This window comes from Ovis canadensis, chromosome 4 (genome assembly GCF_042477335.2).
Source record: "Ovis canadensis isolate MfBH-ARS-UI-01 breed Bighorn chromosome 4, ARS-UI_OviCan_v2, whole genome shotgun sequence".
NCBI lineage: Eukaryota > Metazoa > Chordata > Mammalia > Artiodactyla > Bovidae > Ovis > Ovis canadensis.
In genome coordinates this window covers 93,868,622-93,886,218 of record NC_091248.1, presented here as the reverse complement: position 1 = coordinate 93,886,218, position 17,597 = coordinate 93,868,622, and the positions used below count along the sequence as shown (strand labels likewise).

The window sequence follows — 17,597 nt, the reverse complement described above, 5'->3', positions numbered from 1 at the left end:
GTATTTGAACAATTTAAGTTTCTATACTCTGTCTACACTGCCTAACCATAAACTCTGTGACACCAAGTTGTGTAAGCTAAAGAAAGGCATTCCACTTAACAAACTGGATTCTTTAACACAAACTGACGTATTTCCGTACATATTTATAAGGCTTGGTGGTTATTATTAGGCTGTAATTGCAGTTGTTCTAACACCTAATAAGCCATGGTCGGAAAAACAAAGGCAGGTTAATTTGTGATTTCCTCTACTCATTCAGAGGCAAATTAAGTGTCAAACAGCTAATACAGAGCATATTTCATTTTATGAGATTTTAATTTAATTCTGCGCCATATCGTTGATGCCTTAATATAGGGTGGTTTATCTAAAAAGAAGAGCAATTTATAAACCTCTTTCAATAGAATCATTAATGATAGGATATGATAGCATAATTATCGCAGTGCCTGCCATCCTTCTAAACAGAGATCTGTTGGCATTTCCATCATCAACACACGTCCTGTTTCCAAGAGACTTACCATTTAATTCATTACACTGGCACCAGAACAATCATGTGTATGAAACAGTGAGACTATTCCCCAATTTTGTCTACTTACAATTAAAAATATTTATTCTAAAAAATCAGTAAGCTCACTTTATTTCATTGTCTAGAAGCTAATTATAAAGCAAGCATTTTGGAATTCAACTTCTAGATAAAATCACTTTACTTTTCCAGGTTATCCTCTAAGCAAAGATGTGCTTTGAAGATTTCAGTAACCAAGTCATATTCACCTACATTACCCTGCACCCCTAAAATGATCTGTCACAGGCATATCTACATTTGCATCTAAGAAGGTGCCAAAGCATCCCAGGGATTCAGGATTGAGCCAGGCGAGAATAGAATCTCTGAGTGTTTGTCAGACCCCCAATGGTCTGGATGCTAACTCTCTGTATTTGCTTAGAGCATCCTGCTTTCAAGGGTGCTCACAAGAACATGATTTCATTGAACTCTTTGATTTGCAATTTGGAGAGTTGGGTAAGGCAGGTAACTTCATTTTCATGGAATGGAACTAATATATGGAAATTGTAGGTTGCCAATTCCCAGCAACAACAAGTGCAAAGCAAGAGCACAATTCAAGCTCTCTGACTGCTAGTCCACTGTTTACAGACTGGACCCTTTGGAGGTCTATGGAGCATATTAAACTAGGCACCTGAACAAGTGACTGCCTGCAAATATAGCAGGTACGGGGACCACTAAGCAATGACTGATCAGACAAGAATATTCGTCTGGAATAAAGGCACACAAGGTGCTTAAGGAACAGCCTCTAGGAACACCCTTTGAGACTGCCCGCAAAGGAGATATCTGAAATAGGCCTTGAGGGAGTTCCCTGCAGGTTCAGTAGTTAAGACTCTGCGCTTCCATTGCAAGGGTCCGGATTCACTCTCTGGTCAGGAAACTAAGATCACATGCTGCCTGGCCAAAAAATAGGGAAAAAAAAAAAAGAGAGAGAGAGAGAGAGAGAGAGAATGAGTTAGGCCTTGAGGATAAGGGGTTTAAGCAGGAGTCTGCCATCCAGGGAGGGAAGACCATTGAGCGTAATGCAGGGAAAATGTCATGTTATAAAAGCAGAGAGATGAGACCCCCAGCTTCCCAGAGACTACTTCGTAAGTTCCATCCAGGACTCTGCAATGCCCAGCAGTCCCAGGAGACAATGACATCCTCCCAGCACCCTCCAGAGCTTCTCTTTGGAGCTTCAGGATTGTCTACCAGCTTTATAGGATGAATCTTGGGTTACTAAACACTTAGACAGCTAGAGAACAATTTAGTCAATTGCTGCTAAATGATCCTAAAGCTTGGCTGAAAAAGCAGGAAGTATAATCATCTCTCAGTATCTGAAGGGTTCCAGGACTATCACAGATACTAAAATCCAGGGATCTTCAAATCCTTTACATAAAAAGGCATAGTGTTTGCATATAACCTATGAAAGTCTTCCTGGAAACTTCAATCATCTCTGGATTAATTATAGTGCCCAATACAATGGAAATGCTACGTCAATAGTTGTCAGTGTGCTGGAAATTCAAGTGTTGCTTTTTGGAACTTTCTGGGGTTTGCTTCTCCAATATTTCTAATCCAAGGTTGGTTGAATCTTCGAATGTAGAACCCCCCAAAGATACAATGGGTCAACAATACTAAAATCTACAAAAATCCCAGCTCAGCAGTCATATAGGAAATGCAACCCTCTTCCCTGGAATTCTCCAAACTTGACCTGTCTTATTCCATGGTGTTTTTATCTCTAAGTGAAAGTGAAGTTGCTCAGTCATGTCCGACTCTTTGCGACCCCATGGACTGTAGCCTACCAGGCTCCTCAGTCCACAGAATTTTCCAGGCAAGAGTACTGGAGTGGGTTGCCATTTCCTTCTCCAGGGGATCTTCCCAAACCAGGGATCGAACCCACACTGCAGACAGACGCTTTACCGTCTGAGCCACCAGGGAAGCCCCGTTTTTATCTCTAGCAAGCGAATTCTTCAGATACAGCAATCACGACCTAGAACAAACAGTGATCTATACAAGGGCTTGCTATTACAATTCTGCCAAAGAACCAAGACTTGGGGTTTTAACTGACAAATTCACATTTGAATTTAACTACAAAGCAAACTATAATGAACCCAGAGGAACTAGTTCATTTTATCATCTTGTTGTTTAGTGGCTAAGTTGTGTCAGACTCCTTGCAACACCACAGACTGTAGCCCATCAGGCTCCTCTGTCCATGGGAGTTCCCAAGCAAGAACACTGGAGTGGGTTGCTATTTCCTTCTCCAAGGCATCTTCCCAGTCCAGGGATCGAACCCGTGTCTCCTGCATTGGCAGGCAGATTCTTTAGCTCTGAGCCACCAGGGAAACTCTCATTCTATCATATGAATTCATTTTTTGAAATTTCTCTATAAGATGAGTTTTGAAAAGTGAAGTACTCTGAAATTCTATAGAAAATCTGATCCAAATTACTTCATCACTGCAGAGACTTGAATCTGGGTGAAATCAGTCCTGTGCATCTCCCAGGTCCGGTGGGCCCTTGCTGGTTCTGTACCATAAAGCACATCCTCATCTGAGAAGCTTGGGTCCCATCGGTACTGTAAAACTTTGGGAGAGCAGGATGAATTCCATGGCAGATTTCAGCTTGAATTTGGAGTTTTCTTCCCTTTGTATAGGGAGCTTTAAATGGGCCTGTTGGTTTTATCTGAATGTATTTTTAGCAGGCTTTAGAACCCTGAAAATACTCGTGTTCCAATGAAACGTCAAAGAATAAGTCACAAGTTTCTGCTTTCTCTCTAAATATCCACTTCTCCTTTAATGCTTATAGAAGTCTGAGCACAGATTTATGACTTACCTCCAGGCAAATCTGCTCTGAAATTACAGTTCAGTAATGGGAGATGGATCCAAAAAACTGTGGGTAAAATATTATATGTGTACTTGGGCATATAGTTAGGGCTGTTAATATCAATTAATTCTGTTCACAGAGGAGGACTTGTTTTAAAACAACTTCATTTTTCTTTGACGTATATGTAATTACACAGCTGTAACGAATAGCCTTGGAGATGCAATCTACCATCCAAATAACTAGCATTATTCTTCAAAGTATTTTTTGGGCTTTCTAACTTTACTGTCTCAGAATGAAGGGTAATTACCAGACAAGACTAAATGTAAAATCTAGGCCATTCAAAGGGCCAGCCCCTCCCAAGTTGACTCCCCTTGTTACAGTATACATCAGTTTTCTGGACAACACTACAAAATAAGGTCATTTCAGCTTAGGTGCAGGCTATCCTGAATACCTGATCTTCTTTCCCTCCAAACTGAGCGATACCACATTTATCTCCAGGACCTTGTCTTCTTCTTTTTTTAATATTTATTTTATATTAGAGAATAGTTGATTAACAATGCTGTATTAGATTTGGGTGCATAGTAAAGTTACATATATATCTACTTTTTTTCAAATTCTTTTCCTATTTAGATTGTTACAGAATATTGGGCAGAGTTCCCTGTGCTATACAGTAGGTCCTTGTTGCTTATTTATTTTATATATAGTACTATGTATATGTTAATCCCAATGTCCTAATTTATCTCCTCTCACCTTTGGCAACCATAAGTTTGTTTTCTATGTCTAAGAGTCTGTTTTGTAAATAAGTTCATTCATATCATTTTATTTTAGATTCTGCATATAAGTAATATCACATGATATCTGTCTTTTCTGCCTTTTCTAATGTGTGTTAGTTATCACCCTCACTCTTGCCTTTTATCTCTGTGTAAACCATGTGCTCGATCACATTTGCCATTTTGTTTGGGTGACATTCCCATCAATCAAGTGACTGCTGGAGTAGACACCACAGGGGCTATGAAAATTTACCATGAAAATTTCATTATGACTCATTGTGATCCCTGGAACAGGGCTTTCCCATTAACAGAAATCAGAGCATGAGAAACTTCAAATTCACTCGACCAAATACATATTCTGAGAGGGAACCTTCCATTAGGCCTCCGCTTTTTAATTTAGTATTTAGAGGCCACAGAGCACACGTCAGCAAAAATATATAGGAAATACGTGCCAGCCACCTCGTATGACAGGCATTCTTCAGGAAGCAGCAGGATGTGCTTCAGTGAGTCCAGGAACAGATAGGCTTGCCGTATTTCAAAAGTAAATCTTAGACTTCTATCACAGCTCCCAAGCCCAGTAGCTGTGTTGGTAACAAAAATCCTGAGATGGTAAAAGCCAGTATTTTGTCCTGTTTCTTTAATGGGCAAAGTTGTAATACTTACACATGCAACGGAGGGATCGGAGATGGATCATAATGGTAACGGCCCTCGTGGTGTCTGGCATCAATTGGTACAGGAGGATGGAATGCAGGAAAGAGATGAGGAGGGTCTGCAAAGGAAAGAAAGTCCAACCTGTATAAACAGAACACTTTGAAACAGAATTCCCATACATGAAGCCACATCGCCACACTGTCTTCACAACTGATGCTGAAATTAACCTGAAGAATTTGTGGAAGAATTCTTGAAAGTTCAGGACCAAGCAAATAATACCAGCACATGAGACAGTAGAGCCACTGAATGCAACCTGAACCCAGACAGGAGAGCAAGAAAGAGGCACATCATGTGCCCCTAGCCTGGAAGAGAGACTGGCCAGAGTGCAGAGGCTGAAGGAAGCCACCAAGCCAAGAGGAAGAGACGCCAAAACACTTCTTTATTTGCATTTATTTTTTTGGCCACATTTATTTTTTTGGCCGCATCACATGGCTTGTGGGATGTTAGTTTCCCAATGAGGGACTGAATCTAGACGCTCAGCAATGAAAAGTTTGGAGAGACCTAACCACTCAGCCACCAGGGAATGCCTCATTTTTTATTTTTAAAATGACACTGTCATATGAATTTTAATATTTTATTTATTTATTTGGCTGTGCCCGGACTTAGTTGTGGTATGCAGGCCTTTTAATTGCAGCACGTGGACTGTAGTTCCCTGACCAGGGATCGAACCCACACGCCCTGCACTGGGAGCTTGAAGTTTTAACCACCAGGGAAGTCCTGTGACCTGAATTTTAGACAAAGACATAATATCACTACTAGTTTTCATCTCTCCCACACATGTAAGGAAAGGAGTTCTTTCAAAAGTCCCTGCTAGAATCCATGTCACATGTAGACACACACACACACAAACACACACACACACTTAAATAATTCAAAAGCATGCCCCCTCCCACCCCTCCTTGTCCTAGGTCAGGCTTCCAGAATCCCAACACAAGGGCAGCAAATGTATACGTTGGCCAGAGACGTTACATGGCCTGACAGAGGGACATTTGCAATAAACTGGGGTTCCTTTCCTGCAGCCCCAACATTCCCCTTGGACCAACATTCCCTTGGCCTCCTCTCCTGCTCTGGCTCAGGTCAGTCATCACTGTTTTGAGGTTTCTGTGTGTACACTTACTTAAAATAGTTCTTCTGCTCCCACTTGCCCTGATTATCTCTGACAAATCTGAAAATAAACTTTTTTTTTTCCTAAGTAGTGATTCACTGAAAGAACTGAAAATATCTTTACCAGATTTTATCATGAGGAAAATCCCCTGATACCAAATTTTTTCCTGAGTTTCAAGAAGCAATAAAGAAACAAGTCCAAGATCAGGAGGTGAGCCTTCACAACTCTGAGGTGATAAAACAGCAAATATACCAGAACTCGTGTTGTGAATGTTACCTTCCATACGTGGTCGCCCTGGAAGGCTGCATGTAGCTGTCACTCCACTGTTGCCCAGAACACTCCCAAGGATTGATGTGTACACCAAACAGGCCTCAGAAGGGCTATGAGCTCCTCTGAAAAGTCTGAAGATTTTGCCCAGTTTGAGTGAGTGAGTGAGTGAGTGAAGTCGCTCAGTTGTGTCCGACTCTTTGCGACCCCATGGACTGTAGCCCACCAGGCTCCTCCCTCCATGGGATTCTCCAAGCAAGAGTACCGGAGTGGGTTACCATTTCCTTCTCCAGGGGATCATCCCGACCCAGGGATCAAACCCATGACTCCTGCATTCCAGGCAGACGCTTTAAGCTCTGAGCCACCAGGGAAGTGTAATAGGCGGTAAAAGCAATTCCAAATGAGACCCTGTGAACAGGCCCTGAGGAATGGCTGGAAAAAGTGACACAGAACCTCCCCATGGGGCAGGGGAGTGGGTGTGTCAAACATAGACGAGGGTATGATTGCATCCTCCACTGTGAGTTTCCTTAAATCCTGGGGGTGACTATTATACATGTGCTTGTTGAATTCAAGTAGTTTTCATTTTCCTTCCTATACATTTCTCTTGTCCAAATTTTCTCCAACAAGCATCTTTTAGAATGCAAATATAACAACCTTTGTTTTTTTAAAAAAATAATATTTTACTTCCCCCTCCTGTTTTTTTTTTAAGACTTTGCTCCTGCTGGCCTCCTTTGAGAATCTAAGAATATGATTAGGAGAATAAAATAAGAGAGAAATACTATTAACGTACAACATCACAGCCCTGACAGCACTATGGAGGTGCCCAAAGCTGAACTCCACCAGGTACAGAACCCAGAAGAAGACGTTCTACAGTGCAGAAAATGTGCATTACTCACTGTATATTGTACTTGCTCCTTATAAGATAAGGGCGGTGGGGAGGGAATGGTACTGAAAGAGGAAAGGAGTCATCTTGGTATTATCTCATATCATTGACATTGTGATATCATGATGTACAATGATGCTGAAAATTCAATAGGGACATGCTGACTGCCTGATCAAACGCTATACGTTTTATAAAGTGCATCTGAAAAATACAGTTATAGTTTAAATACATCACTTAGGACATTATAAAAGGATGTTGGAATTGTTTTCTTTTGTTTTGCTTTGTTTTGCAACACAAATCTTGCTAGTTGGTGCACTAAGTTTAAATGTCCCAAGTAACCCAGGAATCCTGCAGAGCCCAAATGTTCTATTTCATTTAACTCTTCTAGAAGAAACTCATGTATCCTTCCTAAAACAACATAGAATTGAGTGGCGTAATCTATTTCATGAATCTGAAAGTCTGAAATCTACTCAGTGAATGTTTCATGGTCTTCAGTTTTGAACAATCCCAAATGAATCATTGCGGTTCAGGGTCTGGCGCATCAGGGGTTAGGTGGATGGCCAACAGGCCCTGGGCGTGGTTCTCCTCTCCTCCTGTTAGCAGTCACTGCTGATGCTCATGGGCTTGCCTCCAGCAGACTTCAAACTTAACACAGTCGTCCATTCTTGGAAACTGGAGAAATAAACCTACTAGAACTTGTTGTAAATTAAGGATTCGTACCATCTGACCGACCTCCTCAAGTTTTCCCTGTGCATCATTTTAAATGATGTTTTGAGGGACTTTGTGACAATTCTGTCAGACCTGGAAGATATTGTCACTTATTTATTTCTTGGTTCTTGGCTGTGTGATTAAATTCTCTCCTCTAGATAAGTGGATGCTAACTATATCTGCTTTTCTCTATGTGGGTGCAGCTATGAATTATGAAGATGCACAAACCCAGACTTTTTTCATACACACCAGAGCTCAAAATGTGGGCAGGTATTATACCTTCAAAATATGCCTCATATATCCAAAAAGTAACAGTCATCATCTTTTATATGAGTATTTATAATTATGTTGCAGTGATTATATGCATTGGGGGTGAAAACCAGGCACACAATTCTATAAAATGAAAAGCATTTACCCAAGCAGTATAAATCTTCACCCCCAGGGAAAACTGCAAGACCCTTATGGACATATAAAAGGCACTGTCATCTTTATATTTTTACGAAATTATTTTAACAGGATTTTAACCCACTTTCTCTTTCTCTCTCTCACGCTCTTCCTTTTCAAAATGAGAGGGAAAATTATCAAGCACTGCAAAAATATTTAAAAAGAAAGAATTTAGGATTAGAATTAGTAATTATTGGGGCATTTAGTAGTTATTTCCCACTGTTGAGTATGTTTTGTGAGTTTAAAAGTTAATTCTGACCAAGTATGTGATGCATCTTACAGAATTGTTTTCTCAAAGTGTTTATTTATGTTACGAGAAAATTTATGAATCCTGCATTCTGGAATTAGGTTAAATAAAGAACCAAAAAATATGAATACGATCTGACTTGATCAAAGACATCTGATTTTAGTTTAAGCATTTTTATTCCTATTTGTTTCCTTCTTGATTTAGTTGAAAATAACTTCTCCTGGACTGATAAAGTCTGTGCAAACAATTACACCTCATGTCAGTGATCAGTGGAAATCACACCTCTTAAGCCGCTTTCGAGTAAATGCAATGAAACAGCTCTCTTCCAATTCAAGACACGCTTGACCACAGCTTAACAGTAGAGACGAAGCATAAAAATCAGGACAAGCATGTCCTTTAACATATGTGGCCTCACATGACATTAATCCTAACACATCTCTCAAAAAAAAAAAAAAGATGCTGGCAAATCCTCAAACGTGGAGTGCTTCTCTTGCATCTCGTCGTTTCTATGTGGAAGATCGCAATATGCTCCATCAGAGGCCCAAGAAGCTGTCCAAGAAAACCCACAGGACGAGAACAGGCCTGTGTCACCAGCAGCCACCATAATTATCCACCTCCCAGTTTATTATTTACACATGAGCAGCACAGCTGTGCAGCATCATAACTCAAGAGGATGTGTAATAAGTCACTGCACCGCAGCCATCTCCTGCTCTGGCCCTTGACAAAACACCACATGATGACTTTTCCAAAGTCAGGCGAAAACTGCTGAAGCAGAAGGAAGTGCCACTAAACCTGGCTCCCTCCTATTTATCATACAATTTCCTGACTGATGGTTCCACAAACCAGCTGCTAAGTGCTGTGTACTCTGCTGTCAGCAAACTAACGGGCTAAATGGAAGACAGGGAGAATAATGTGCAGAACTGGGGGAATCAATTTTACTGAAGGAATTAAAATTCTACCAGGTGGGGGTGAGTCTGCAGAGCAGTGGGAAGCAGTCAACTGTCCATGCTTTGGGTTGCAAAGATGATTTATTACAGACTCGCGAGGGGTTTGACTATTGGACCAAATGCCTCTTAGACTAAAGGGAGATTTGCCAAGTGCGTATTATCCGAGGCGCAAGTGGAAGAGTCTTTAAACCCCATAAATACGTAATTGGCTTGACGCGTGTTTAAATTGAAATGCATAGTAACAATATTTATGCTGGGTATAGTTGTTGGTATTCAATTTCATGCCGGCTGTCATCAGGCTGTGCATTGAGGGTCTCATTAGGAATGAGAGGCATTGATTTTTGGGTCTCCTTACAATAGCCTGGGTTATCATAAAACCTGTAGCCAGAGAAAGACACACAGAGGTTTATCTTCAGTTGTTGCATCCTTCTCTCAAGAAATAGTTTTAATATCCTCAGGCTATGAGATCTCTTGGATGCCATTTGGGGAGACTGTCTTTTTAAGGTTTGAAATTTACATACAAAAATTGTAGATTAAAAAAGAGAGATCAAAGGCAGCTCCATTAGTGCCCTGAAGGAGTAATTCACCAAATGATACTTTAGTGGCCTGAAAGTGCCCAGGAAACAGTATGAGAGGACCCACAAGAGTAAACCGCCCAGGGCATAAATTCTCTTGGCTTATTTAAATCCTGAAGTCATCTGTTCACTGACTTTGGAATTTATTCTAGATGAGAACTGGAAATGATTTTTCTTGTCATTGGGATCAGCCTTGACTGTAGGAGTGTCCAGTCCCCTCCAATTCACTCAATCTCCTGCCATTGGTAGAAATAGTAAAACCCAATGTGGGCAACATCCATGATGCCAAAACCAAGACAATCATCCAGCATAGCTCAAATGAGAGGTCTCAAGAGGGGAAGAGAGGAACCCTCACCACTCTAATAAGATGACAGAGAGGCACCTGGGCCTCATCTCTGCCTCTTCCCATCTGGGCATCTCCAGTCATCACTTTGGCATCTACAGACCTTTTCCAGAGCTCAGTGGCCTAAAGGAGACATCACTATGTGGACTGACTCCAACCAACACCCAGACTGACTCCCTGTTCAAACATCCTCATGTTCCTGCCTGTGAACAGGATTATACCATGGACAGAAATATGCCTGTGGACCACAGAGCACCAGAAAGGGGCTGATCTGGCCTCTCTGAGGACAGCCCCAGGGTATCTGACCAGGATTATATCAAGTAATAAGGCAGTCTGTGGTCCTGTTGGAATGCTATGAGCAGGATCTATGGTGTGGAACCCCAAAGGGACCCCACTGTGGATTTGCTGGGCATCCAGGTGGAATCATCCCATGAAGCATTTCATGGGGAATCAGGAATCTTCTTTCTGGTCTTACATGTATGTGGTGTGGAGCTGGCAGTATCTCTAGAATCAGGAGTGTAGACCATCTTGTTTATAAGATCTGCTGAAATGTGGTACAAGTTTTAAGAAACTGTAATTCTGGTATACTCTGGACATCTGAGAGATGCCTTACAGTAAAAAAGAGCTATTACTTTTCACTTTACACCAGGGCAGGAACCTTAACTTGTAGAGCATATGTCATGGGAGGCAAACTACTGCACCCGGAAGTTTTTGTAAATAAAGTTTTATTAGGATACAGGTGCTGTTTTGTTCGTATACCACCCATAGTTGCTTTCACACTGCAGTGACTGCCTTGGTGAGCTGAGACAGAGAAACATACAGCCCATAAAACCTAATATATTTTATACCTGGAAGTGTATATATGTCTATCTCAATCTCCCTCCCACCCTCCCCTTCCCCCTCATATCCATCTTCCACATCTGAGTCTATTCTTGCCTTGGAAATTGGTTTATCTGTACCGTTTTTTTAGATTCTACATATGTACCACAATGTATGTTAGTTGTTTTTCTTTCTGACTTACTTCACTCTCTATAGGAACTCTAGTTCCTATAAGCACAGGAAGCTCAATTCTGGGCTCTGTGATGACCTAGGGGGATGAGGGGCGGGAGGGAGGGAGGTTCAAGAAGGAGGGGATATATGTATGCATACGACTGATTTACCTCATTGTATAGCAAAAGCACAACATTGTAAAGCAATTGTATTTCAATAAAAATAAATAAATACTTTTTAAAAAATGAATATACTTCCTTCTGGCCCTTACGAGAAACAGTTTGATGAACTTTGTCCCAGTATACCCCAAGAAAGCAATTCTCAGAAATGTTTACAATTCAGAAAAAACACATACCAATTTTTTTCTTTATGGATGTGTAGTTTTTGAGAGACAACATATTTCATATGTGTAAAATACTGATATGCCAATTTGTGACTTAAAAATATCTATAGAAGTGTCCATACTGGTAATTACTCAGAAAAGAAAATTTACTCTATGATTTTAGCAAAACCTATCACAAATAAATTCTAAGATAAAAATGATGATGGATTAAATTAACCATAAATCTAGCAAATAATGGCAATAATCACTTAACATTTGCAAATTTAAGTTTTCTTATAAGTTAACTAAAATATACACAAAGTTAACATAGAAAGCTGATTTTAAAAACTACGTTATTTATAAAACCCAAACAATTTTAACCTTCTGGCAACCACCCAACATTCCTGACATTCCTGACTCCTTCCGTTTTTTTCTTTTCTTTTCTTTTTTTTTGGCCTCAAGGCAGTGCTTTAGGATCTTAGTTCCCTGACAAGGGATCTAACCTGTGCCCCCTGCAGTGGATCTTAACCACTGGCCCAACAGAGAAGTCGCTGATTCCTCTTGTATGAATATCCATGGGCATTCCCCACTACACAGACAGCACTCTTTCTATTATTTCTTCTGTGGCAGCATGGAGATATATTAAATTGATCTAATATTCTAAATAGATCTAAGTGCTACCCAGCACTGCACTCTAGTCATATCAAAACCCATCCAGGCCATACTCCTTTACAAACATAATTATGTGTTTCTACAAGAAATGATAAATAGCCCTCTGCAAGTAAATTAACAAGAAATCTGTCTTTACCACCTCAATTATATCCTGGGTAGTGAACAAAAAATTGATCTCTCCTCTTCCTGGTCCCTTTTAACTTCTTTTACCCAACTAATCTTCACAAGTTTTTCCACGAAAAATCATGTCCATTGTATTACCAATGGCAGCAACAGGCCACGTCTGCCCACTGGCTGGCCAACGAAATCTTCCACCTAGAGTCTCTGGAATGCACCTTGCCTATGATCCCATATGTATCCATCATATTTTTGTTGTTTCTAGCTCTCCTGCCAAGATAAAAGAAAAAAAAAAATAAAGAGAGGGAAAGGAAGCAAAGAGAAATAAGAGAAGGTTTACAGCCATATACCTAACCTGCAAAACAATCCAAGGGAAATTACATGAAAATATATGAAGAATCACTATATTTAAGTGACAACTCCATTAACTTGAACTATGGCATCCAGTCCCATCACTTCATGGGAAATGGATGGGGAAACAGGGGAAACAGTGTCAGACTTTATTTTTGGGGGCTCCTAAATCACTGCAGATAGTGACTGCAGCCATGAAATTAAAAGATGCTTACTCCTTGGAAGAAAATTTATGACCAACCTAGATAGCATATTCAAAAGCAGAGACATTACTTTGCCGACTAAGGTCCGTCTAGTCAAGGTTATGGTTTTTCCTGTGGTCATGTATGGATGTGAGAGTTGGACTGTGAAGAAGGCTGAGCGCTGAAGAATTGATGCTTTTGAACTGTGGTGTTGGAGAAGACTCTTGAGAGTCCCTTGGACTGCCAGGAGATCCAACCAGTCCATTCTGAAGGAGATCAGCCCTGGGATTTCTTTGGAAGGAATGATGCTAAAGCTGAAACTCCAGTACTTTGGCCACTTCATGCGAAGAGTTGACTCACTGGAAAAGACTCTGATGCTGGCAAGGACTGGGGGCAGCAGGAGAAAGGGACGACAGAGAATGAGATGGCTGGATGGCATCACTGACTCAATGGACGTGAGTCTGAGTGAACTCCGGGAGTTGGTGACGGACAGGGAGGCCTGGCGTGCTGCAATTCATGGGGTCGCAAAGAGTCGGACACAACTGAGCAACTGAACTAACTAACTAATGCTAATGGTATATTTTCTTATGAAAGCATGGACATTAAAATGGAAATTGGTTACCAATGATATATTCTTATCTCAACGATCAGTTTTTTTTTAAGTTGCTTCACCTGTGTCCTACTCTTTGTGACCCTACGGACTACAGCCCACCAGGCTCCTCTGTTCATGGGATTCTCCAGGCAAGAATATTGGAGCAGGCTGCCATGCCCTCCTCCAGGGGATCTTCCTGACCCAGGGATCAAACTTGCATCTCTTATGTCTCCTGCATTGGCAGGGGGGTTCTTTACCACTAGCACCACCTGCACAGCACAATTTAAAAGCCAAATTCATAGTTTGGAAAATGTACATTGGGATTCATAATGCTGATGAAATGAAGGCAGAGGATGAAATGTTTCCAGGAAAGCATTTGGTATCTCAGCTCTAACTACAGAAGCCTTAGAGACAGACTGAATTCAGAAGTCACCTGGCTTAGTGAGTAAACCAACAATTAACAATGATGAGGTCTAGAAGTTGTGTCCTAAGCAAAATAAATCAACTGACACAAGTACTTCCAGCAGACTTCCCTGGTGGTCCAGTGGCTAAACCTCTGGGCTCCCAACACTGGGGGCCCGGGTTCGAAGCCTGGTCAGGGAACTATATCCCACGTGCTGTAAGACCCAGCACAGTCAAATAAATAAATAAATATAAAACAAGAGCCCCCAAACATTTTTTTTAAATATTGTAAAATTAGCAGAAGTAGGTTGAGAAAGGTAAAAGCAAAAGAATACAATGCTTTATGTTTCATAATACCCATGTCTGTTTCTTCATGGGATCTTCTTGACAACCCTAAAATCATCATTTCCAAGGCTTTATTATTATTCCTCCTAAGTACCATTTCTCCTTTTTTCCTATTACCACACAATCCTGAGGGGTAAGAAGGGAAAAATTTCATGATCTGCTCAGAAAAGCTAAATGATCAACCCCAATGTCACAGAAACCAGGGCCAAGTTGGTGTTTTCTCTACTCCACCACCAGAGGCGGCGCTCCCAATATGATGTTCCTAAACACCTTCAAGGAGCCCATCTCAGTCTCCATCCTGTTCAGAAGCAGGAACCAGGAAGAGCTCTCAGGACATAAGCTCAGGTCTTCTGCATGGTATTAATAACTGCCTGGGCTGAGGCTCAGAGGTTCTGCAGAGTTCCACAGCATAGAATGATACTGCTAGTCAGAGAGGGCCACCAATCCAAGTCAACCTTGGGAAATAACTTCTTTGGGTTGGCCAAAGAAGTTCATTTGGGTTTTTCTGTACCATCTTATGGAAAAACCTGAACAAAATCTTTGGCTAACTCAGTATTTTGAAGGCACTGGAAAACCTACAAAGACCTTCAGGATGTGCTGCTGTGCTGTGCTTAGCCTCTCAAGTTGTGTCTGACTCTTTGTGATCCCATGGACTGTAGCCCGCCAGGCTCCTCTATCCATGGGGATTCTCCAGGCAAGAATACTAGAGTGGGTTGCCAGGCCCTCCTCCAGGGGATCTTCCTGCCCCAAGGATCAAACCCAAGCCTCCCGCATTGCAGGCGGATTCTTTACTGACTGAGCCACCAGGGAAGCCTGTGCTGGTTGGACTGGAGGCCAAATAATAGCAGCAGTGACCAGGTCCATACAGCACTGGAGGACTCTTTCAACTACCTGGTGGGCCACAATAACAGACTAAACTAGGGCCCTGAAAGGCCCTGCCATCTCTTCAGAATCCTGCCTATGCAAGTTCCAGGTCCCCCTGACCTCCCCATGTTCAGAGCCTACTCCAGGCAAAGGCCTACATGCCCTGAGTTAAATCATCTCTCTGAAGTTCATCTTCATCTTCTAGCCCCGCAAGTCTGCCTGCCTCCTGCTGGTCCAGGAGTCGCTTCATGTAGACAAGCAATGTCCCCACCCCACCCCATCCCATCACCCCACTAAGATGGGGCAGATAATGGTGGGCACTCAGAGAAAACCACCCTACGCTGGGTCTTTTCCAAGACACTGAATGTCCTTTCCCACCAAGGAAATGTGGATCCTCCAGGCAATTCAGGAGACTTGAGTAGCCTGCTAACACCCATATGGAAAAAGCTCTTTGACACAGAAGGTTAGAGGTCTAAAGTTTAAAAGCTCATGACAGAAATGACAGGGGCCCCTTTGCCCCTACTCCCCCTTTTTCTGTCAATAACATCAAAGGCCCTGGCCTGTTCTTAATGCTATTATTGTTACGCCTTTGGAATCCATTGAAATTCCAGCACGTTGATTGCACACTGGGAGCCCTGAAAGGCTCCACTTTCCTGCCCCTTAAACCCTGAATTCTCACTGCCATGAAGCACCAGGAAGCAGGAACACACAAAGCTTTTAAGCAGAGAGTTTATTTAAGTGCTTCTTTCACCATGATTGTAAAATAACAAAGCACATGAAGTGAAATGATTCCCTTGTAGGAATGCAAGGAAATCAGAGAAAAGGGACAGGCTCCCCTATTTCTAAGGGGAAAGAAAAACTCTCCTCCACATGTCATAGTTCATGAGAATGCAAGTACCAAAATATTCCTGATTTTTCTCGTATCTCTCTTTTCCCTGAGATCTTACATTGGCCACTGGGCATACACTGGACACACGTCCTCAAAGACATTGTCTCTATGCGCACAGATCAGATGGCATTATCTGAGGGGATCACTTTCTGCTGAAGGATGGTGCTCAAAGGTCCAGCTATGGCATTTGCCTCTAGGGCATCCCCACTACTAATGATTAGACGGCCACAATTTGGAAGTTCTCAATGCCTGAGTCTTTCTCCGATTCACAAATAAAGTTGAGTTTATAGAATCATTACACCGACAGCATGGATCAAGAAACGAGAAAAGTCAAGTTCATCTCAATGTCACACCTGAACTCTCTGTCCACCTTTATTGGAACGGGAGGCCCATTTAGCTGTGCCACCTGTGAGTTCCTCAATGACCATGACCATGTGACTTACCTGACTACCTTCCTCCTTCTCCATCCACTCACGGTCACTGAGATGCATTCGTGACCCCACATACCCATACGTTCCTGGGTATGTGGATAAAAAGCAGCTCTGGGCTTTTCATCCACACATCTCCATGACCACCCCCACCTCCACTCTCCAAAGTTCATACTTGTTACTTCCTTTCCTGTTGGCTGTCCTTCCCATTTGAAACCACATTTTATAGATTTACCTAGAAACAAATGACTATAATCATAACAGATTTTTTTTCACACATACAATAAAGCCAACAAGATTCAGACCTATTTACTCCACAAAGCTGTCCAAGAGACCAAGTGACAAAGGTGAAGGTTGTTCATAAAATCTAAAGCCCTCACGTGTAAGGGTTGTTGTTATTTCTAAGTCCTTCTCCTTCAACCCAGGTGTCCAAGTGAACAGTGATAGTCAACATCTTCATTTGAGCATCTCAGCTTTAGACTTGATCTGATTGCTCGGTCCATGTTCCCCCCTTGCACTCAAGCCTTCACTGATCATGATGCATGTGAGGTTCTTCATCCCTTGTCTTTAAGTAAGTTTTGTGGCAAACACCCAACTCTGTTCCCCAAATTCCAGATCAGCCCTATGTAATGAGCCCTTATGTATGCGGCAAACATAATGATCAACAATCAGGTGAGGGGGAAAGAAAGACAGCCAAAGATATAGGCAAATAATAAATAGCTCTCATTTTTTGAGCATTCACTCTGTGTTCAGGGTTATCTTGGGCTTTCCTGATGGCTTAGATGGTAAAGAATCCACCTGCAATGTAGAAGACCTAGATTTGATCCCTGGGTTAGGAAGATCCCCTGGAGAAGGGAATGGCAATCCACTCCAGTATTCTTGCCCGGAGAACTCCATGGACAGAGGAGCCTGGCAGGCTTCGTGGCCATGGGTCATGAAGAGTCAACAATTTTAGCATTAAGCAACTAACACTTTTCAGGGTTACCCTAACTGCTGCTCAGTTTTATTTCTACTACAAGACAACTCAGTGAAGCAGGTATAACTACCCCTACTTGACAATGATGAAACAGGAAATGAAAGGCACTGTTTAAAAA

At 41.8% G+C, this 17,597-nt stretch overlaps 1 protein-coding gene across 1 annotated transcript in view; it reads right to left on the bottom strand.

Moving 5' to 3' along the window:
- GLI3 (GLI family zinc finger 3) overlaps positions 1-17,597 on the bottom strand; it is a 312,480-nt gene that overhangs the window by 136,903 nt on the left and 157,980 nt on the right. Inside the window, exon 4 of the mRNA XM_069588234.1 lies at positions 4,783-4,888. Coding sequence (XP_069444335.1) covers positions 4,783-4,888 — 106 coding nt within the window. The remainder of the gene's footprint in view (positions 1-4,782; positions 4,889-17,597) is intronic.